Source organism: Elephas maximus, chromosome 6 (assembly GCF_024166365.1).
Source record: "Elephas maximus indicus isolate mEleMax1 chromosome 6, mEleMax1 primary haplotype, whole genome shotgun sequence".
Classification (NCBI taxonomy): domain Eukaryota; kingdom Metazoa; phylum Chordata; class Mammalia; order Proboscidea; family Elephantidae; genus Elephas; species Elephas maximus.
This window is the reverse complement of record NC_064824.1, coordinates 27765778-27788949: the sequence shown is the minus strand read 5'-3', so window position 1 is coordinate 27788949 and position 23172 is coordinate 27765778. Positions and strand designations below refer to the sequence as shown.

Below are 23172 nucleotides of genomic sequence, written 5' to 3'. Positions count from 1 at the left end.
TTCTATAACTGGTAGGGTCCGTGGTACCACAAAGGGTTAAGCACTCTACTATTAATCAAAAGGTTGGCAGTGCGAACCAACCCAGAGGCTCTTGAGAAGACAGTCCTGGCAATCTGCTTCTGAAAAATCACAACCTTGAAAGACCTATGGAGTACAGCTCTGCTTGCACACACTGGGGTCGCCATGAGTTGGAATTAACTGGATGGCAGCTAACTAACAACAGTACACAGCTGGTAAGAATATCTCCACGTAGACCCACCTGTGTGGCTCCAGGGAGTACAGAGGACTGAGATTATCCGGACTGTATCTTGGCCACAAGAGTTGAGACTGGGAGAGGATTTTGTAACACCATCTGGATGTGCTGTGGTTTCCAACATCTGCTTCCCTAGTAGAAACAAGTCTGAAATATTATACAGCAAATGCCACAAGATGTACCTGCGTTAAGAAGCTGGCCCTGCTGGCATCTGTAAGGCTTCAGAGGCTAGTTTTGTATATTTTTAAAGTACCTCTCTGCTGCTATTACATTTTATCTACAATTTGATCCCAAACGTGGCCAATTTGATTTTCCTACTCCCTTCGTAAACCTGACCAAATGGTGAACAACAGGTTCTCATCAGCTGCTTGCTCTGCTGCTTCTGACATTATTCAGATTCAGCCTGAGAACTCCATGCTAAGATTAAACACTTGTCAAGGCACAAAAACATTGCCTTAAGATGTGATCAAATTCAAGGTGAGGTTGCCACTGAGAATCAAGTCTAATGATTTGATTGAATTCTTAATGTTCTCTGGGTCAGATTTTCAAATGGGGCTTTAGGAATGACAACAGAATGGGGTCTGTTGGGCATATGCTAGGAACCTTTCGCCATCTGATAAGGAACCAGGTGCAACTGTGGTGAAATACGTGACTTATCTGAAATATTAAGTGAACCCTGTTTTGAGTACCTAATATAATTACTTGTCTTTATTCAAAGTTTTAAAAACACAGTGCTCAATATTAGAAGTCTTGGTTGTCCAGTCCACAGGCTATTTTTCCTTTACCAAGGTTGGAAACTCTGGTGGCGTAGTGGTTAAGAGCTACGTCTGCTAAACATAAAGGTGAGCAATTCGAATCCACCGGGCGCTCCTTGGAAACTCTTTGGGGCAGTTCTACTCTGTCCTGTAGAGTCACCATGAATAGAAATTGACTCCACGGTGGTGAGTTTTTTGTTTTTTTTTTTTAACCAAGGTTAAAATCATAAAATATTCATTTTAAAAAACAGAAAAAATGAGGTTCTAGGTTGTTACATTACTTTCTGGAACAGAACAACCTCTAATTAAAATGCATATGTATCCTCGTGATACATTAAAATATTTTTATCATTCCTATCAACAGCAGCCAATGAGAATAAATATTGCAGGCCAGTAATAAATTGAGTAGTCTGTTATCTTCAAATCCACCCCTCGCCATGACCTTTAAATACAGAGCTATAAAGATCCACCCTCTAAAATAATACACTGATATCAAAAGTAGCCATCTTGGCAACTCAGGGTCCTTTTGGAGCAGTCTCAAAGTCAAAGAACGTTTGTGCTTCAGACTTTTCAAGGAAATTAAAAAAAAAAAAAAAAACTGAAAAGCTGAGTTTATTTGTAAACTATTATTATCTTGAAGAATTCTGTTAGAACACATTACAAAGGTGGGTTTATAGGTTAGAAAGATGAGTTCATGAGACTGGAAATGGGAGGTGATTTTAACTGTTAATTAAAATAAATAAATAAATAAACAAACCGGGAATTAGTCCTGGCTCAGTTTGGGAAAAATAGCCCATTTTATAGACCTCTTGTGGATTTTCAGGCTGTGGTACAAACCCACGCCTTCAGGGTGTTAACCAGGCCAGTGAACGCTGATGAGATGTGCTTCCCCTTTCTGCATTCACTTGTGTGCATGGAATTCTCTTCTCTCTCTTTGAGTTAATGCGAACTCTACAAACACATGAACCCACAAATGCAATTTTGTATTCTGCCACTGTTGAGCAAAAACACTTGAGATTTGCTTGTTAACATTCAGGAAACTCCAGCTACATGTTGGCACTGGGAATTATCCTCTGAATTCACATCACTGCCCTCTCCAGTCTGCCTCTCCACACAGTGAGCACCCATGCAGGATCCGCACAAGCCTGTCTGTGAGAAAATTTATGCCACTTTCTGCCCATACAGATGGCCCTGGAGTGAATATCCTGCAGCAATTCATACTGGACTAGCACCTTCTGATCTGTTTATAAATGGTATTGCATCCCCGTGAGTGAATTAAAGGACTGTAGGTTTCTGGGCAACAGTATTCTTGGGAAATTTGTGCTGAATTAAAAATATATATCATTTCAGAAAGAAATAAGGAATGCCAGCCCTCCAACATTTATCGAGAGTGACTTTCATTTTCAGAGCACTTTTCAGTTATCTTGGCTGTAGATTTACTATTGCTATCAATTGCAGCAGGGTAAGCAGAGATCAGGTGAAGATCATCAAAATCATAGGTGACCTGGGGATTGTCCCTGCCTGCTACTTATATGTGCCAGCTCCTAAGAGAAGCAACTCATTTTACTAAGGAAACAAGTTGGTGCGGTTGGGCGGAACCAAGTTCTAAACAAGCAAAGTTTCCAGATGGACAGTTTCCTCTTAGAATAGAAAATTAGTCAGCTTTTCGCTCCCGAACTTGAGGGAAGATTTGCACTGCAATTAAAATGAGGGAGATTGAATTGGGCTGTTGAGGAAGACAATGGAAGTAGAATAAGAAATGTAAAAACATATGATATTGTAGGCAATGCAAAATATGTTCTTCATTTAGAAAATTCTCAAATCTTCTCTCCCCCAGGCACTAGGGCACTGTGCCATCTTGGCAGGATTTAGTTGGCCAGAAAGCTGGCAGTGGTAGGGTGCAGGCTAAAGATTGAATGCAGAAGTCTCCTGTCATCATGGTGATGTTAGCCAGCTGAGTTAATTAGTCACAGATGAAATACATGGACTTGTAACATGACAAGAACTTGATTTTGTTAGCTGCCCTCCAGCCGTGGTGACCTCACATACAACAGAACAAAATGTTACCTGGTCCTGAGCCATCTTCATGATCATTGGTATGCTCGAGTCCATTGTTGTGGTCTCTGTGTATTTTGAGTGCCTTCCAACCTAGAGGGCTCATCTTCCAGCATAATACCAGACAATATTCTGTTGTGATCCATAGGGCTTTTCACTGGCTAATTTTCAGTAGATCTCCACTTCTTTCTTTCTAGTCCATCTTAGTCTAGAAGATCTGCTGAAACCTGTCCATCATGGGTGACCCTAGTTATATTTGAAATACCAGTGGCGTTGCTTCTAGCATCATTGCAACATTCACAGTGTGGCATACTGGCAGATGGGTGGGTGGTGGTGATGAGAAAACCAGGGGAATATTTCTGGGAGATGTTTTGTGGTTTTACTAATAGTTCTACATCTTAAAAGCTCCAAGTGTCATAGGTGAAGGCTTAGCCCCTCCAGTCTTGCCGGCACCTCTCACATGTCATGACTTCTCTCTGATAAGGCACCTCTACGTAGAGGTCTTTAGGGTAGTGAAAATACAAGGTGCCAGGAAATGAATGAGTGTAAAAAATTAATACATTAATTCGCTCAAGAAGAACTTATGGAATGCCTACCTAGTAACAGCAGCTGTGCTTAGTCGCTGGAAATGAAATAAAAATCAAGGCAGAGTAACTGACCTCAAGGAACTCAGAAATCATTAATAAGGTACAGTGACAGAGGAGAGCACAGGATCTTAAGAAAGCACAAAGGAAGGGCTTCTCCCCTAGGGAAAGAAGATGTCAGTGCTTGGCTGTATGTTTTCTGTGGCATTTGTGTGCAATGGAGAATGCCGTAAGGGCAAGATGCATGTTTCCCTGAGTAGCTGGTTAGTATTAAATGCCCAGGTTCCTTTGAGACTGGGTTATATTATGAACAGGTATTTATTTGGGTCTCAGGTTACAATAACACTTCTTTGAAAATAACAGATGCTAAAATGTATCATTGTGCATGAACCTGAGTCTAGAAGCATCTTAATCTAATTGAGAGAAAAAGAATTCTCACCTTTCATGCAGGAGACTCAGGTTCAATTATCATCCAGTGCACTTCATGCCCAGTGTAGTCCACCCATCTGTCAGTGGAGGCTTGTATGTTGCTATGATGTTGAACAGATTTCAGTGGAGCTTCCAGACTAAGATGGAGCAAAAAGAAGGGCCTGGAGATCTACTTCTGAAAATCAGCCAATGAAAACCCTACATATCATAATGGTCTATCCGCAACAGATCACAGGGATGACATAGGACAGGGCAGTTCTTCATTCTGTTGTACATGGGATTGCCATGAGTTGGGGACCAACTCAATGGCAGCTCACAACACCAATGCAAGTACAGCATATGCAAATAGCAGAAACACATTGATGAGGCTGTCGATGTGACAACAATATGGCCAAAAATGTTGACACACACCCAAGGAAACTTCGGCAAGACTTAACTGCTTGATTGCTGATGTGGCGCAGTAGAAAAAGAATACAAGCTTTGGAGTCAAACATTGGTTTCAGTACCAGCTCCACCATTTATTGGGCAAATGACCCTCATGGAATCACAATTTCTGCATTTGTGTATCTGGAAATGTCCTAACTTTGAGTTTGTATTTGAGCAACAGTTTTGCTGGATATATGATTCTTGGTTGGCAATTTTTTTTCCTTCAATGCTTTATATAAGTCATCCCATTGCCTTCTTGCCTGCATAGTTTCTGCCAAGTGGTCCAAGCTTATTCTTATTGATTCTCCTTTGTAGGTGACTTTTCTTTTATCCTTAAAAAAATAAAAAAAAATAAAGCAGCCCTCAAAATTCTCTCTTTACCTTTGGTTTTGGCAAGTTTGATTATAATATGTCTTGGTGACTTTCTTTTAAGATCTACCTTTTTCTTATATGGAGTTTGATGAGCATCTTGGGTAGATATCTTCTCATCTTTCACGATATCAAGGAAGTTTTCTGCCAACAAATCTTCAACAGTTCTCTCTGTATTGTCTGTTATCCCTCCCTGTTCCGGTACTCCAATCACTCGTAGGTTATTTCTCTTGATAGAGTCTCACGTGATTTGTTCATTTTTTAAAATTCTTTTACCTGATTTTCTTCAAATATATTGGTGCCAAGTGCTTTATCTTCAATCTCACCAATTCTACCTTCCAGCTGCTCAATTCTGCTCCTCTGACTTTCTACTGAGTTGTCTAATTCTATAATTTTATTGTTAATCATCTGAATTTCTGGTTGCTGTCTCTCTGTGGATTCCTAGAGCTTATTAAATTTTTCATTACGTTCTTGAATAACCTTTTTAATTTCTTCAACTGCTTTATCTGTGTGTTCCTTGGCTTGTTCTGCGTATTGCCTGACCTCCTTCATAATCTCCTTCCTGATGTCTTGAAGAGTTCTGTATATTAATCTTTTTGTATTCTGCATCCGGTAATTCCAGGAAGGTGTCTTCATCCAGAAGATCCCTTGATTCTTTGTTTTGAGAGCTTATTTAAGCGATCATGGTCTACTTCTTTATGTGATTTGATATTAACTGTTGTCTTTGAGCCATGTATAAGTTATTGTATTAGTTTATTTTATGTTTGCTTACCGTATCCTAGCTTCTTGCTTTCTTTTTGTTTTGATATGTCCAAATAGGTTGCTTGAGTGGGCTAGCTTGCTTATTTTTGCCTTTGAAGCTCTAACATCCTGTCACCAGACAGCTCAAGCTGTTATCAGGTATATGAGCCTAGGAGTCTATTCACTTTTCTTGTATGGATTCAACTCAGTTGTCCAGATAGTTGGTCATCAAGTATGTGTCAAGTATGTAGGCTCTGTCCTACAGTCTTAGAGGGGCAGCGGTGATTGCTGTAGGTACCGGTATCTTGTTGCAGCAGGGAGTCACTCTCTGAACAAGGCAGGGGGCTGAAAACTGTCCTCCGAGTGTCTGTGAGGAAAGCACTTCCCTGTTCCCTAGAGCACACAGGTGGGAGGGTTCTGCAGATAGACCTTGGGCGCCCAGTGTTTTTGGTTGTAAGGACTGGGAGGTACCAGTTATCCTTGGACCCCTGTCACAGGTGGCTGGGTGACCTGAATGGAGCCACCAGTCCTTAGGCCCCTGATGTGGGTAGGTGAGGACCCTGTTTAATAGCCAAAACAGTGTCAAACATCAAACACCCACCTCTCCACCACACATCTGAAGCAGTTGCAGTTTGCCAACAAGGGTCTGTTCTCCTGAAATAGGCCCACATAGGTCCATGCAGGGGGGAAAGGCAACCAAAGTCCATGGACTGATTATACCTGGACAGGAGCTTCTTCTGTCCTGAGCTCCCAGGTTAGTGGAGCTGGAAGATTATCTTTTTCCCAATTTATTCCTTCTCCAAGGCCAGGAGAATGGCTCAGAGCACTCAACAGAACCTATCTCAGGCCCAGGAAAATCAACAGGCACTGAAGCCAGGTTGGAGGCAAGGGGCGAGGTAAAATATACGCAAGTACTTAGCTTTTGCCAAGAGCACCGCCCTTCCCTAGGTCCGGAGATGTGAGTAGCCTGTGTGGATGGCTGTTTCTCCCTGAGGAAACTGCAGCCCGAATGCCACTATCAGCCCTCCACAGTCGCTCCTGGGAATGGTGCCTGAGGGCTCCCAGCAGTTCAGGTCCGGTAACTCCTCTCCGCTTCTGAACCATCTCTGCTTCCCCTGCCACTCAGTCGATTTTCTAACTTTGCCTTTGATGTTCAGGGCTCCTAGCTTGTCATAAATATAATTGTTTCACTTGTTTTTTCGGGTCTTTGCTGTAAGAGGGATCACTGGAAGCATCTGACTACTCTACCATCTTGGCCCCGCCCCTCAATTTCTGCATTTTAAAAAAAAGAAACCCAAATAAATGAACACATACATAAAAAAGTAAAAATTGAAATGGGTATATACTAATGCCCAATGTGTGTACTTATAAGGATGAAATCAGACAGTATCTGCCATACAGTGGTTGTAGCAGAATGCTAATTTATTTTTTCAAAACCCACACCCAATTTCCTGCTTTGTCATTCTGAATACCAGAACTTTTCCCTGTTTGGGCTTGGGAATTCAGAGAATGAAGAAGAAATATTAAACTCCTGGAAAACAGGATTAAGCAACAAGACAAGGTCTTGTGAGCAGGCTCTTGTCTTAAAAAAGGATTATCTTGCTTCCTTCATTCTCCTGCCTTTTCAACTCTTCCACTGTGTATGAAAAATGCTTCAGTTCACCATCATTTATAGATGTAGCCCAGAGACTGGAGTTGAGAGGAATTCAGACATGATATCTGAGAAATAAGGAGAACTATCATTTTCCAACAAGGATACATTATGAGAGAAACAAGAGATTGAACTGCTACTTTAGATGGTGGATTACATGGAGGCTAGAGGGGCACTTGTATCCCACTTTCAGTTAGGATCCTGGGAAAGGACCGTACCTCTTTTTGCCCTGAAACTAACCAGAGCATGGCTTCATACACTTGGAGCCTTCATACACTTGGAGGCTTCATACACTTGGAGGCTTCATACACTTGGAGGCTTCATACACTTGGAGGCTTCATACACTTGGAGGCCCAGTATGCTCCTGTGGAAAGAGGCCCTAGGTTTTTGCTTTCCTGTGCCCTCTGTAGCCCTAGGGGCACAGTGGTTAAGAGCTGGGCTATTAACCAAAAGGTCAGCAGTTCGAATCCACTCAGTTGCTCCTTGGAAACCCTCTGGGGCGGTTGTAATCTGTCCTTTAGGGCTGCTATGAGTAGAAATGGACTCGACAATGGCAATAGGTTTGTTTTTGTTTTTGTTTTTTTTAGGTTGCCCTCTGGGGACACTGGTGATTCAGTGTTAGAATCCTCACCTTCCATGAGGGAAACCCAGACTGAGTTCCTGGCCATTGTACCACATGCATAGCCACCACCTGTCTGTCACTGGAGGCTTACGTGTGGCTATGATGCTGAACAGGTTTCAGCGGTGCTTCCAGATTAAAATGGCCTAGGAAGAAAGGCCTGGTGATCTACTTATAAAAATCAGCCAATGAAAACCACACAGCATAGTCTAACGGAGTACTATAGGATCAGCAGCCTGGGTGGAGGCAGTGACCAGGATTCAGGGGTCTATAACCAGCAGAAGCTTAGGTGAAGGTCAGTCAGAATGCCCTGTCCCCAGTCTCTGACTAAGCTGCATGAACTAACTGGGAGCTGTCCCAGCCTCCGTACCTTCAGGGCCAGGAAAAAACCTGTGCACAAGGGGCTTTCCTCCAGAGATAATATGACACCACACGCAATTCTCCTTGCTTTACAAAGACCATGATCCATACAACTAGGCCCACATATACCTAGAAGCCCTCTTTGTGAGAGAAGCAGTCTCCTCCTTTTCTACAGACAGGCTAAGTATTTTTTATCAAAGAGATAAATGATCTACCTAAATGAATTTTGTCAACAATTTGTCATAGAAAACACTAAACACATCGAAACGTTGAAAGAATTTTGCAGCGAACACCCATACTCATACTCACTAACTATACATCTCACATTTTACTGTACTTGCTTTACTACACATATAGCCATCTGTCTAAGGCTTCCTGGGTGGTGCAGAGAGTTAGGTGCCAGGCTACTAACCAGGAGGTTGGTAGTTTGAATCTACCCAGAGGCACCTCAGAAAGAAGGCCTAGAGATCTGCTTCCAAAAGGTCACAGCCATGAAAACCCTATGGAGCACAGTTCTAATCTGACACACATGGAGTCACCATGAATTAGAATCAACTTGACAGCAGCTGGTTTGGTTTTTGTTTTAGCCATCTATCTATCCTTCTATCCATCCATCAACCTTACTCTTTATACATTTTGAAGTTAAGTTGAAGACACCCCCCTCACTCCAAAAAAAAAAAAGAAACCACAACAAAACCAAACCCATTGCCATCAAGCTGATTTTGACTTACGGCAAGTAGAACTTAAGGACAGAGTAGAACTGCCCCATAGGGTTTCCAAGGCTGTAGTCTTTATGAAAGCAGACTGCCACATTGGTGGGTTCAAATCACTAACCTTTTGGTTAGCAGCCAGGCTCCATCCCTCAAAACATTTTCTCCTAAATATGTGCACACATATTTTTTTTTTCTTTTGAGATAAAATTTGCACAAATCTTAAATGTGTCATTCAAATGAATTGCAACAAATGCACATACTTGTGCAATCGAAACCCCTATCAAGATACAGGATATTACCATCATCCCAGGAGGTTCCTTCATGCTCCTTCTCAGTAAATTTTAGGTTGCCCTCTGGGGCAACCTCCCTTCCGCCAGAGGCAAGCACTGTTCTTAAATCTTCCAGCATAGGTTAATTTTGCCTCTTATAGAATTTCATATAAATTCAACAATACAGTATGAGATCTTTTTTTGTCTGGCTTGTGTCACTCAGCATAATGTTTCTGAGATTCTTTCATGTTGTAACATACCTCAGAAGTTTTTTTTTTAATTTATTTTGTTGTTGAGAGTATACACAGCAAAACATACAGCAATTCAACAGTTTCTACACGTACCATTTAGTAACATTGATGACATTCTTCGAGTTGTGTAACCATTCTCACCCTCCTTTTCTGAGTTGTTCCTTCCCCATTAACAGAAACTCACACTGCCCCTTAAGGTTTCTATCTAATCTTTCCAGTTGCTGTTGTCAATTTGATCCAGTAGAGATAGTTCTTAAAAGAGCATAATGCTCAAGGCAGACTTTTTTTTTTTTTTTTCTAGCCAAGCTAAAATATTATTTGGTTTTAAGAAGACTTCAGGGGATATTTTTGGTTTAAGGCTTGAAGATTATCTCAGGGCAATAGTTTCAGGGGTTCATCTGCCCTCCGTGGCTCCAGGAAGTCTGGAGTAGTTTCTTTTTATTGCTGAATACTACTCCAACGCAGGATATACATATCTCAGTTGTTTACATTACATGCCACAGTTGTTTAAACATTCCCTTGTCAGTGGACATCTGGGCTGTCTCTTAGTAGGTTTTAAAAATCATCATGTCAGACTAGGTCTAGGATTTAAATTCGGACTTAGGACAAATGCTAACGTTGATCAGTACGTGGGCGCTCAAGAAAAAGACTACTTTGCTTATACACGAAATAAAAGTATCATTTTTTTTTCCCTGAACATCCAAGTTGAAACGTGCTTAAACATTTTTTAACCCTATTATGTAGGCAGTGTCTTTAGTTATCTAGTGCTGCTATAATAGAAATACCACAGTGGATGGCTTCAGCAAACAGAAGCTTATTGTCTCACAGTTTAGTAGGCTAGAAGTCCAAATTCCAGGCTTCAGCTCCAGGGGAAGGCTTTCTCTCTCTGTCAGCTGTAGGGGAAGGTCCTTGTTATCAGTTTTTCCCTTGACTAGGAGCTTCTCTGTGCAGGAACCCCAGGTCCAAAAGATGTGTTCTGTTCCTGGAGCTGCTGTCTTAGTGGTATGGGGTCCCCATGTCTCTCTGCTCACTTCTCTCTTTTATATATCAAAAGACATTGGCTTAAGATACTACCTAATCTTGTAGATTGAGTCCTGCCTCATTCACATAACTGCTACTAATCCCATCTCATCCCATCATAGAGATAGGATTTATAACACATAGGAAAATCACCTCAGATGACAAAGTGGTGGACAGTTCACACAATATTGGGAATCATGGCCTAGCCAAGTTGACAGATATTTGGGGGAGACACAATTCAATCCATGACAGGCAGTCACTGAACAAGAGCTAGGATTTTATTGTAATTATTTCTTTTATTAAAAGATGTGGATGTGGGAAGTACACTTGTCAACATGGCCGTTGGCCTTGCAGGATGAGTGCACATCCCACGTGTGGAGCCCCATCATGCCAGGATTTCACAGGGAGGAGGTTCAAGGTGAAGGAGAGGTGCTTCACTGGCTCTTCCTGTTTTAACCCCAGCCCTGTTTTCCCTGTCATTCAAATGAAGTTCAATCACTGTGGTAGCCTTGTTTAAAATGTCGTGCTTTCTCAGAGTGAAGATTTGGGAGTCAAATACAGTGAAATAGGAGGAAGAGCAGTTAGCAGCTCACAGCAGCAGCTCTTGACAAACACGGTAAAGGTGACTAGAAGAAGTGTGCCATGCACTTTCAGTTGATGGGTTACAGCCTTGCAGCCTGTCAAGAATGTAAGGGAATACTGAGAAAGTTTATGATTAATTTCATTATTAATTCATTATTTGCTTAATCAACAAATACTTGTGTTAAGAGATTTCTTAAAAATAAAAATGTGACTAGGATCAGCTTTTGGTGGAAAGAGCCCCATCAGTTCTCAGTGTGAGATTGGGGGAGTGGCTTCTTGTTTTGATTTTCCTTTGTTCTGCTGTCAGAAATTGAGGTTTTGCCAAACTGAGTCTCTGATAATTGGAGTCATAAAAGAACATTTCAGCCTAATGTTCTGATCAGTTCCTGGAGTGACAATAGGCAAAATGGAGGACTAGATTTGGGGAGGGGGAAGGAAAGATCTGGAAAAGCCCACACTTAATTTATATGTTGCTGAAAAAAATAGCTTCTGATATATCCTGGGGTTGTGTTTTCTGATAGTGCTTGCATTATTCAATAAGTCAAGGTCTTCAGGGCCAAAATCATATTCTCTGATTGTATAGATAGGTCCGGATACTATCAGGCCCTGAACGATAGGGTGATTTCTTGCCATGAAAACGTTCAGGACACCACTATCTTTCAACATTTCCTTCCAGAGATATCTTCCAGTTTTGGATGCAGACCTAATAACAAGTGCCCTGATAATCTGCACTTCAGATGGGGGTCTAGGGACGAAGTGGACTCCTGACCACTGGGAGGGCTTAGTTGCTATGACTTGTGAACCTTACTCTGTGTGGTTTTAAATGATTATTTATCATCATGCATTATTACTTAATTTCCTAATTCTGTGACTTTAAGTTAGTGCCCTTTTTAAGCAAAACTGTATCTTTAACTGCCACCAGAGGAAGTGCTAGAATTTATTGTTTAAGTGATGAGTGCATTATAAAATGGAATCTATTTTTAATAAAATAAAATTCCTACATTTTTGTCTATTAGCTGAAACATACTGTTTGTATGTACATTTTTCTTTTCTCTGATTTTCCTGGGACTTTAAAAGCTAATAAAAAAAAAATCACAATATAATTTGATCTTATTACATACCCAAACTAAAACCAAACCTACTGCCATTGAGTCGATTCCAACTTACAGTGACCCTACAGGACAGCGCAGAGCCCTGGTGGCCCAGAGGTTAAGTGTCTGAATCCACCAGCCACGCCTTGAAAACCCTATGGGGCAGTTCTTCTCTGTCCTATAGGGTTGCTATGAGTTGGAATCAACTAGACAGCAATGAGTTTGTTTGTTTTTGATTTATAGGACAGAGTAGAACTGCCCCATAGAGTTTCCAAGGCTATAAATTTTTCTAGAAGCAGATTGCCACATCTTTCTCCCATGGAGCAGCCAGTGAGTTTGAACCGCCTTTTGGTTAGCAGCCGAGCACTTGAACCACTGTTCCATCAAGGCTCCTTTACTACACGTCACTATCTATAATTGGAGCCCCTGGTGATGCAGTGGTTAAGAGCTCAGGCTACTAACGAAAAGGTTGCCAGTTTGAATCCACCAGCCACTCCTGGGAAACCTATAGGGCAGTTCTACTCTGACCTGTAGGGTCACAGTAAGTTAGAATTGACTCAACTGCAATGGGTTAACTGTAATTGTGGTCTATTTATTTTTAGTGATGACAGCTATTTGAGCAGTATTTAGGGAAAGAAAAGATTTTATTTCAGGTGGGGAAAAAGGAAAAACAAAAACAAAAAACTAGAAGACATTGATTAAGGTTAGTGCTTAAGGATAAAGGACACCAATCAGCCACTTAAAAAAAACAAAAATAAAAACAGCTCTACCAGCGCCTGAACTGAAGGGAGGAATTGGCTTATGCTTAGTTCCATTTGGGAAACAGATGGTAGAACCGTTCTGTGTGCAGACTGGTAATACAAACCCTCATACATCAGCTATCGAAACAGCAAAATGAAATAAAATGTCATTAGGCATCAGCTGCCAATGGATGATGCTTCACAGTCTTTGATTTTCAGGAAAATAAATAGAGAAGTTTGCTAAATGAGAATTAAAATAAAAAAGATATCATCAGGGAATAAATAATGGTATATTCCTATCAGGCTCAAGACATCTTCACTGTGACTGGATGCATAAAGGTTATGCAAAGATGTGACAACTTAATTTTTTACCAAGGGTTGGGATGGGTCCCTGAGACTCCGTTCCAAGCTGTAGATTGAAAATGTAATTGGTTTTAATTAATCATAAAATAGTGCCAGAAGAACCTTCACAGTATTACTGGGCCTGCTTAAGACTCTGTTTGAACAACTTCTTGTCCACCCCCTCTTTCTCCGTTTTTTTTTTTTTTTTTCTTTTTTAAATTATAAAGCCAAGAAGAATGGGGAAAAGGTGAAGAGATGTTTTTTCTTTTTGAACCAACAGCTTGCACATAGAAATTTTAATTACACGGGAGAGATAATTCAGCAAGATATGCAGTGAGACAGAATTTATTTTAATTTAACTGAAAGAAAAAGGCAAGATTTTACTTTTGAGTTCTAAGCTAGATGTTTATGAACGAGTGAAATCAGGATTGAAATATATACCTCAGCCTCTGTCCTCTGGTGCAAAGAAAGTAGACAATCTTTCAGAAACAAAGGCTAGCCATTCACCGTTACCATTACTTGCCTTGTTTATGACAGATTTGGGAGAACATCATGGAAATTCCAGTGCCACTCAAGAGGTTATCTCTGTTTATGTAAAATGTAATAGAAAATTCAAAGTTGGCTCTAATCACTTACTATTTCAGAATTTGTGACTTCATAACTGTTTTTTTGGCATAAGCTTAGTTTGTCTTCACCAGGTCAGTGCTCTGTCCAGGTTGGGGCCCATAGTGTTGCCTTCTTGGGCTTAGCATCCAGCAGGTACCCACCAAGCTAACTCCTAGTTAGGAGCTGCAACACTTATTCATTTAAAATCATCTCCCTGAGTGTCAGTCAAGTCTAGTTGAAAGAGGCTGTTCTTTTTAGAGTCAGTAAAAAAGGTTTAATCCTAACTTTTCTCTTCAACCAACCATGATGCCTTAAATAAGACACCTAACCTCTCTATGCCTCAGCTTTCTCACCTATCAAAGAGACAATGTTATTTTCAAAGTACATTACGATTAATAGTTGAGAGATTTCTTTGACGAGTTAAACGTACTATTCTAATTTGAGTTATTATCATAAATAACATAAGCTTTGGGAAATATATAGGGAGCAGGTTCTGCTGTCCAGGATGGAGGCATGAAGATGTGGCTTGTAGGAGCACTCATGCCCAGTCTTCCTGAAAGCCCGAGTAGGTCCTGGTGCCATTCTCTGTGAAGGCAGAAATTTCCCATTAATAATCTAAGGTTGGACTGGTCCAGTTCACATGTGATCCTTTGCTCTGTCACTAAGTAGTTATATCCCATGTTAGAAAGGTTGGCAGTTTAAACTACATTACTCCGACCACTGTAATGACCTTGCCATTTAAGGGGATTCACGGGCCTTCTGGGCACTTTAACTTACAACACTAGAAGCCTTTATGAGAGGGAGAAGATAGATCAACCTATTTTTTTTCTACAACTATCCTAAGCTGATATTATACTGAGTCACAAAAATACAGGCTTCAGGATGGAACTGGAAGATACAACCAACTCAGGCTCTAGATGAAAGAGCTCTGCATTCTGTGCATTTAATTCAGGGCTCCTGCTCCCCAAAGATCTTGTCCGTGCCATGAATCCTCATGGATGGACCCAAACACCAGGTCATTCCAACACAGTCTGAATATACACAGTGAATGCCTGGCACAGAATAAGCCCTTAATACTTCTTAAAATGAATTAACAAAGGATTTATGTAATGTTTCTAGTGAATACTTTATCCATAAATGAGAAAGATATATAAGAAATGCGTGACATGGTCCTGTACAAAATGTTGTCATTTATTGGAGAAGACAAGGCATGTATATATGAAATATTTGCCCGTTAAGATAAGAGGTGTTTAAGTGATTGAATAATGTAATGTATAAGGACTAAGAATTCAAAGAAATAGGCGCCAAATGAAATCTTGAGGTGGATTTTAAAAGACAGATGGGGAATGGGAAGATGAAAGGGAGCTGGTATTCCAAGAAGTGGGAAGAGTGTGAGCAGGTGTCTGTAAATGGAAATGTTTGCTTTACTCTTTACTGTTGGGAAATGGGAAGACCTGGAAGTTTGTATTAAAAGTGAAACAGGATTATAGCATGTAATATGTATTGTGAGCTACAGAAATACTCATAAAGATAGAAGTATAAATATATTTATTGTTTGGAATTGCAAAAATTTGAAACGATTTAAATCTTTTCAGTTGAGAAATGGTGAAATATCTGATGGCAGATTCACACCATGAAATGCTAGGTAGCAGCAGAAAAGAGTGAAGGAAACCTTTGTGTGCTGCTGTGGAAAGACCCACCATGGAAAGACATGGCAGTTTATGACTAGAGAGAATCCATTCATGTAATTTTTGTTATCTTTGAAAATTGATTTTTAAAAATTGAAGTGGTGTTTCAAGAAGATTCACGTGGTGACATCATGTCAAAGTAAAAAGGCAGCAATGGAAATTAAAGAGGGATATTGAGAGACGTTTGCATGAGTACAGAGGTAGGAGGCCACAGATAGGGACCCAAATAGTAAAGAGAAAGAAAGAGAACCCAGAAACATCCTGAAGAATGATGTGAAAGGGCTTCATGGTACATTCTTAATATAGGAGATAAAGAGAGAGGCAAGAAAAGGGACTTCTGGGTGTAAGTTTGGCATATAAACACTGAAAAATTATTTTTACTAACTAAACAGACCCATATTAATAGGGAACCTTCTTTAAAGAAATTTTTCATATTTTTCCCCCCTCAGGATGGAAGAAACAGTACGCAATCTATTGCAGAGTCAAGGACCTCCAGAGCAGAAAAAAGAAGAAACTGTTAATATAATGGTCTATCAGGTACCGCATGTTCCTTATTCTCAGCCAAGTACTCATCAGCTTGTTTTTCTTGTAATCCTCTGATTTTGTCCTCCTGGCCCAGAGATAGGTAAAGAAGGAGCAAGTATGTTCCAAACCCCAGTGCTGAGTACCATCCAGTCACCGCTGGTTGCAGAATAATGTACACTTTTACATAACTCATTCTTTTATGAACTTCTGTTGTGACAGAGGAGAGCAATAGTGGTTCAGCTGTAGGATTCTCACCTTCAATACGGGAGACCTGGGTTCAGTTCCCAGCCAATGCACCTCATGTGCGGTTATCACCTGTCTATCAGTGGAGGCTTACATGTTGCTATGATGTTGGACAGGTTTCAGCAGAGCTCCCAGACTAAGATGAACTAGGAAGAAAGGCCTGGTGGTTTACTTCTGAAAATTAGCCAGTAAAAGCCCTGTAGCTCACAAGGGTCTCATCCTATTGTGCATGGGGTCGCCATGAGCCGGGGCCTGACTTGATGATGACAGAGAGCAACAACAACACTGTGAAGCAGATTGTATATTTGGTTATAGGAAGGTGTGAAAAATAAGTTCAGAGAGACCCATAAACACATTGCAGTGCTCTGTGATAAGGGCTGTATGTATAAGACAGGCGTCTACAGCCTTCTTGGGGAGCACAGAAGAGAGAGTGACCCATCCTGTCTGAGGAGTTGAGGAATACTTCTCAGAGGTATGGGATTTGATGTGTATCCAAGAATGGAGAACAAGGGTAAGGGTGTTCCAGGCAGAAGGGCAGCCTAGGTAAGGCCCCAGTGGTGTGAATTTTCATTGAAGGCTCATAGAGAGAGGGCGAGAAGCTCAAGGTAACTGAATAACGGCCTTGTGAAATAAAAAGTTTGACCAGGATATTGAGGATGCATGGAAAAGCCAGACGAGGTTGGGGCTTGTTTGCTGTGCTCATGGGTCAGGCCTTACACTTTGGGCCGTGTGGAGCCCAAGGATGTTAAAAGGGAGCAAGTGGTCAGTGAAGTCATTCCACTTCTCCTGATAGCACTTATCCCAGGATCCTTTGTCATTAGCAAAGTGGCTGGGCTAGGAACAAGGACATGACCCGAGTTGTGGCACAAATGAGAAGCCTAAGGCAGGGTTGGAATGGGAAATACTTCAGAAGTAGGACAGGAAGTCACTGTAGATAAATTTAAAACGTTTAATGAGAATCACTTAAAATCACAAATAGAGACCCAGCATTCACTGCCGTGGATGGAAAGCTAAAAAGCTGAAGAAGGGTAGGAAGTAGGTAGAAATCTGAGGTAATCATTGAAAAGCCCTACGTTGTTGTCTTAGGCTGGGTTCTCTAGAGAAGCAAAACCAGTAAAGCATATAAATAAGTATATGAAGAGATTTATATCAAGGAAATGGCTCATGCAGTTGTAGAGGCTGGAACATCCCAAGTCCATGAATCAGGATAGAGGCCTCTCTGGATTCACGTAGCCGCAGGGGCTGGCGAACCCAAGATCCGAAGGTCAGAGAGCAGGGGTCCCACTCTTAGGCTGTGAAGATTGACAAATCCCAAGGTTCACAGATAAGCTGGTAGCTCAAGTCCCAAGAGTCAGAGGTTGGATGAACTGGAGGCAGCTACGGATCCAAAGTGAGCAAAACAGCCAGACTGTCTGCTTATATTTGGGTGCAGGCCACACCTCCAGGGAAACTCGCTTTGAACTGATTGGCCACTCACAACAGAGTCAATCATGGGAGGGATCACATATAAACACTGAGAATCATGGCCCAGCCAAGCTGACACACAGTCTTAACCATCACAGTTGTCTAGCTAAAAAGTAAGTGGATTTGGGGAGGCAGGCATAGCACACCAGCTGGTAAGGATAATTTCTCACTAATATACAGGAGTTCTGGGTTTGTGTCAGTGCTCCACAACCCAACTTGTATGTGATAAGGATTGGGAAGAGTCTAATAAAAATCAAAATATCATACGAAATTTAGAAATGTAGGCGTATTTAGCCTTAAGAAGGCTATGTCCTAAAGAGTTGACTCTTAAAACATAAAGTGACTACTTTGTGAAGATGGGACAACTGTTGTCCATATTCAGTGAAACAATGCAGGGAGTTGGCTTAAGTTACTTTAGAGAAGGTTAAAGTTCGCTCCATAAAGACAGTGGAATAATCGCTAACATCCCTTTTGCAGGAAAGTGTGTGGATTCTTCTTCTCGGGGGTGGGTGGTGGTGGTGTTCACCTAGCAAGTCAGTTCAGCCGTTTCTGATGAGTTAGAGGTGGCTGCCTAACATTAAGATGTGGATTTTAGGCTCTTCTGACTCTGACTCTCTCTCAGTATTCTGTCTGCTTTGGTAACAAGTTGCCATTCTAAGTAGAAGTGGAACTTGATTCTACATTAAATTGTTCTTTGCTACTGAAAGAGTCATATGCATTTGAAATGTGAGTCATTTGTTCTCCTCCCAGGTAACAGGAGTCATTTGTTCTCCTCCCAGGTAATAGGAGGCTTCCTTAGAACTAAATAATTCAGCATCGCTCTTGAGCTTTTCCACTTGTCCTCACTGTGGCTCTGTTTCATCCAGGTTTTTGTCTTCTTTTGATCATTCTGGTATAATTTTCCACAAGCTGTCAGCCAAATCTGTGGGGTAGACATTTAACATCACCATGAGAATTCATTTTCTGGAACTGGAAGCTACTTGGAAAAACTGATACACTTTAAAAAAAATGTGCTTTAAGATTATTTCCTCTCCATAACCCAATCTATTAATTTTAGAAAATTAGCTCTTCCCTCTAGGGAGAAGACAGTTATTAACTTGAATTAATGCTTCACAGAGTGGATTGTTTCAGTCATTGCTATCATTGGTCTCGGGCACTTTGTCTGTAAAATGGGAGAAGGACATGGGCTACATGACTCATAGAGGTCATTTATACTATCAACAACTGTTTATGAGCTTTTAGTATGTACCAAGCACAACCTTGTGTTTTTGGAATTCCAGAAATGAGAACAGAGAGAAGGGTAAGAGAGGTATTGCTGGACAGCCTTGAATCACAGGAGTGTCCCCTTCAAGTCACATATTCTAGTATTCTAAATATGGCTAAGGAGCCCTGGCGGTGCGGTGGTTAAGCACTAGGCTGCTAACTGAAAGGTCAGTGATTTGAACCCACCAGCACCTCCATGGGAGAAAGATGTATAGTCTGCTTCTGTAAAGATCATAGCCTTAGAAACCCTACAGGGAAGTTCTACCCTGTCCTGTATGGTCACTATGAGTTGAAATCTACTCCATGGCAATAGGTTGTTTTTTGTTTCATTCCGTTTTTAAATATGGCAAAATAGCCTTGAAAGGTGTACACGATGATACTAATGGAGCATGTAGTTAACGCCTCCCTGAAGCTAGATGCTGGGTTTTGAGTAAGAGCTGGAAAATGTTATTGCTGTATAATATGGGGTGTCACTAGCACACCTGACCTGGATTTTCTAACTTAGAAGATTTTCTTGAAAGGAGTCAGAGGCCCATGTAAAGTTTAGGCCCACGGGAAAGTGGACTTATTTTCATTTTCTATAATGAGAGTGTTTGTTCAGAGGCTTTTATCATGGAGCTAAAATAATAACAGCAGAATAATAGCTTTCTGTGAGCCAGCCCGATGCTAATTGCTTTGCATGAAATAAAGCATGGTCATATTTTGTTCAAAGGATGTGTTCCTGTAGACCCCTCATAATTTGTCACTTATATGATTTGTAGCTTGTACAATTCAATGTGGATTCTCTCAAAGGGTGGTGCGGTTTTCTGTTCAGCAGCTGAAGCGGCTCTACCATGTGGCAATCAGTGGTTTACAGTCCACCAGCTCTGCCATTACGCCATTATGGTGGAGAGGCAATGCCATGGAGTTGGGCAATGGGCCGTACTCTGGGAACCAAACAGCCCCTTGAGGCCTGACAGATTTTCTATTACGTTTGTAATTTGGGAAATTTGCATTTTATCAAGTTTGCATGAAGTGACATAAATAACATTTTTATGTTACCATGAGTTCGAATATGCCTAGCTCAGAGCCGTAGAAAATGAGACTAGACTATAGTTCATTGGGTCCTCACAACAGCCCTCTGTGGGAGATACAGTTGCTATCCCCACCTTATAGATGTGGACATAAGGCTCAGTGAGGTAAGCACTCACTTAAGAATGCACAGCCAGAAAGTAGCCCGAAAAGAGATACAAACCAATGGTGTTACTACAGTTGGTGTCACCCAGTGTGGTAACTCATGGTGTCACCCCCTCCTCCCATGGACCTCCTCCCATACCAGTCCATACAGGATCCTCAGGAATGTTTTTTATACTAATGTAACTCATAAAACATAGTTCCCATCTATCACTGAATGCAATGGCAACCATAGTGACATGAACAACTAGCAAAATTAAAATTACATCTTTAAATTACCATATCCTATGCACAGCCTGAATGTATGTACATCTACGTAGTTTCATGTGGTTAAAGTGGCAGAACCAGCATGGCCAGCTCTGCAGAAGGTGGTGGCTGGCTTCCCTGGGATGGTCACATCCTGCTACAGGGGCTGGTGGGGCAGCCACACTGCCTCCTGCACCGGGGACCCAGGTCAGCAACCAGGCAGTGCAGGCAACGCCCCTACTCAGGGCAGACTGTGCAGCCTGTCTGAGCCCTAGGGCTCCTCAGACCCACAGCTGGCACCTCCTCTACCTCCACCCTCTGCCTGCAGCTTGCATTGGTACTGCAGCCTCGCTGGGCCCATCCTGGGATCGGGTAGGGGCAGTGCCATGGAGTTGGCCAACGGGCTGCCCTCTGGGAACCGAGCAGACCCCAATGCCTGACAGACTGCGAGGAGTGGCAGAGGTGGCTGTGGGCCAGGCAAAGTCATGCACTGCGGGGGGCACTGGTGTTACTCAGTTCACTCCACACACACACCCCACCCCCGCACCTCCCTAGTGATGCCACTGATTCAAACCCTGGTCCTTCTAACACCACAGCCTCAGCTATTCATTTAGGAAGTCTGGAGAAATTAAATGATTGGCCCAAAGTTACCCAGCCAGTTATTATTTAAGTCAGGTCCTGAACCTTTCCACTTTCTACCTAGGGCTCGTACCATTTGTTCATCCATCCATTCAAATTGCAATTATCCATGTACTTGCTTCTCTAAGTGTAATTGTTTTCTGTTGCTCCTTATGGTGGATTGAAATGTGCCTCCAAAAATATGTGTTGTAAATCCAAACCCCTATGCCTGTGGTTATAATACCATTTGGGAATGGGCTGCCTTTGTTATGTTAATGAGACTGGATTAGTGTAGGGTGTGTTTTAAGTCAGTCTATTTTGAGATATAAAAGAGATTAAACAATCAAGCAAAAGAAGCAGAGATGGGGGAAGAGAGATGCCAAGCCACATGAAGATTGCCCAGGAGTAGAAACTAAAAGAGACAAGGACCTTCTTCCAGAGCCTACAGAGAGAGAAAGGCTTCTCCCAGAGCTGGCACCCTGAATTCAAATCTCTAGCCTCCTAAAGTGTGAGAGGATAAATTTCTGTTTGTTAAAGCCACCTACGTGTGATATGTCTGTTACAGCAGCACTGGATAACTTAGACAGAATTTGGTACCAAAATGTGGGAGTGTTGCTCTAATGGATACCTAACAACGTAGAAGTGGTTTTGGAATTGCGTAATGGATAGAGGCTGGGAGAGTTTTAAAGTATCTAATAGTAAAAGCCTAGATTACCTTGGACAGACTGTTGGTAGAATTATGGATGTCAAAGACAATTCTGGCGTGGGCTCAGAAGACAGTGAGGAGAGTTACAGAGAAAGTCTCTGTTGTCTTAGAGAAAACATATAGAGCCAGCAACAAAAGGTTGCTAGAAATGTGGACATTGAATGTGTTTCTGGTGAGGCTTTAAAAGAAAATGTTAGACAGTTGAGGACCAACAGTGCTTTTTTATGCAGTGGCAAAGAATTGTCTGGATTATGTTCAAATGTTTGGTGAAGATAGAACTTGTAAGTGGTGAACTTGGATATTTGGCCGCGGAGATTTCTGAGCAAGATCTTAAAGGGGCCACATGGTTTCTTCTTGCCACTTACAGTAAAATGTGAGAGGAAAGAGACAGACTTAAAAATGAACTGTGTAAAATGAAAACAAAACTTAAAGATTTAGAAAATTCTCTTTTACAAACGAAGGACACGTGTCCTAGAATTTTCACAAAGGACTTGCCTACATGACCTTTTTGTTAAAGAGATTAAGCTTGTGACTGTTGGGTCTAACCAACGACCACAGCAGAACACCCATCAGCTTAGACTGAAGAGGATAGAGAAAGAACAAAAGGAGAGAACTCTTGTCTGCCTCTTGGAATTCTATAGGCAGGAAACAGTCCAAAAGAGCTACATCTATTGTCCTCTAAGAAAAGAAAAGGACCATTCCTGGAACAGCTCAGAAATCAACAGAACTGTTGGAAGGAGCACAGAAGCAGGGCTGCATCAGTTTCAAAGAATGGAGCCATGGCCTCATAGGTTTAAAAGAGTCAGATCCTTACCAGAGTGTGAGGCTGCAGTTCATGAATGCTACGGTGAAGGGGCCCATGCCCAATCTGAGGGAGCAGGGCTGCCATGTCCAAGGAGCAGAAGAATGGGGCTTGCTGGGGCCGAAGGAGTAGGCTCACCACTCAGATGGGCTAGGGAAATGGGGCCGCCCAAAGCCAAGGAAGCAGAGTTGCTATCCCAGTGGGCCTGGAAGGTGGAGCCGAAACCTGGGCCAGCGGGCTTCCACCCAGAATCTAGACAGCATGGCCAATACCCAGAGTCTGGAGGGCAAGGCCACTGCCCAGATGGTCCCAAAGAACAGAGGATTATTCCCAAGCCTTGAGAGAAGATGTAAATTGTTCTGCTGGGTTTGGACTTACTTGGTGCCTGTTATCCCTTCTTCCCTCTAATTTCTCCCGTTTGTGATGGAAATGTCTACCTTGTGCCTGTCCTACCACTGTACTTTGGAAACACATCATTTGTAATCTAGACGACAGGTTCACAGATGAAGAGGAATTTTGCCCCAGGCTGGAATACACCTCAAGTCTCACCCATATTTGATTTAGATGATTCAGAACAGGGGATTTTGG

The 23172-nt window shown here is 41.8% G+C and overlaps 1 protein-coding gene across 9 annotated transcripts in view; it reads left to right on the top strand.

Moving 5' to 3' along the window:
- NCKAP5 (NCK associated protein 5) overlaps nucleotides 1–23172 on the top strand; it is a 1220442-nt gene that overhangs the window by 824364 nt on the left and 372906 nt on the right. For all 9 annotated transcript variants that reach the window (XM_049889201.1, XM_049889199.1, XM_049889198.1 and 6 more), the window contains one exon: nucleotides 15994–16081. In XM_049889201.1, coding sequence (XP_049745158.1) covers nucleotides 15994–16081 — 88 coding nt within the window. The remainder of the gene's footprint in view (nucleotides 1–15993; nucleotides 16082–23172) is intronic.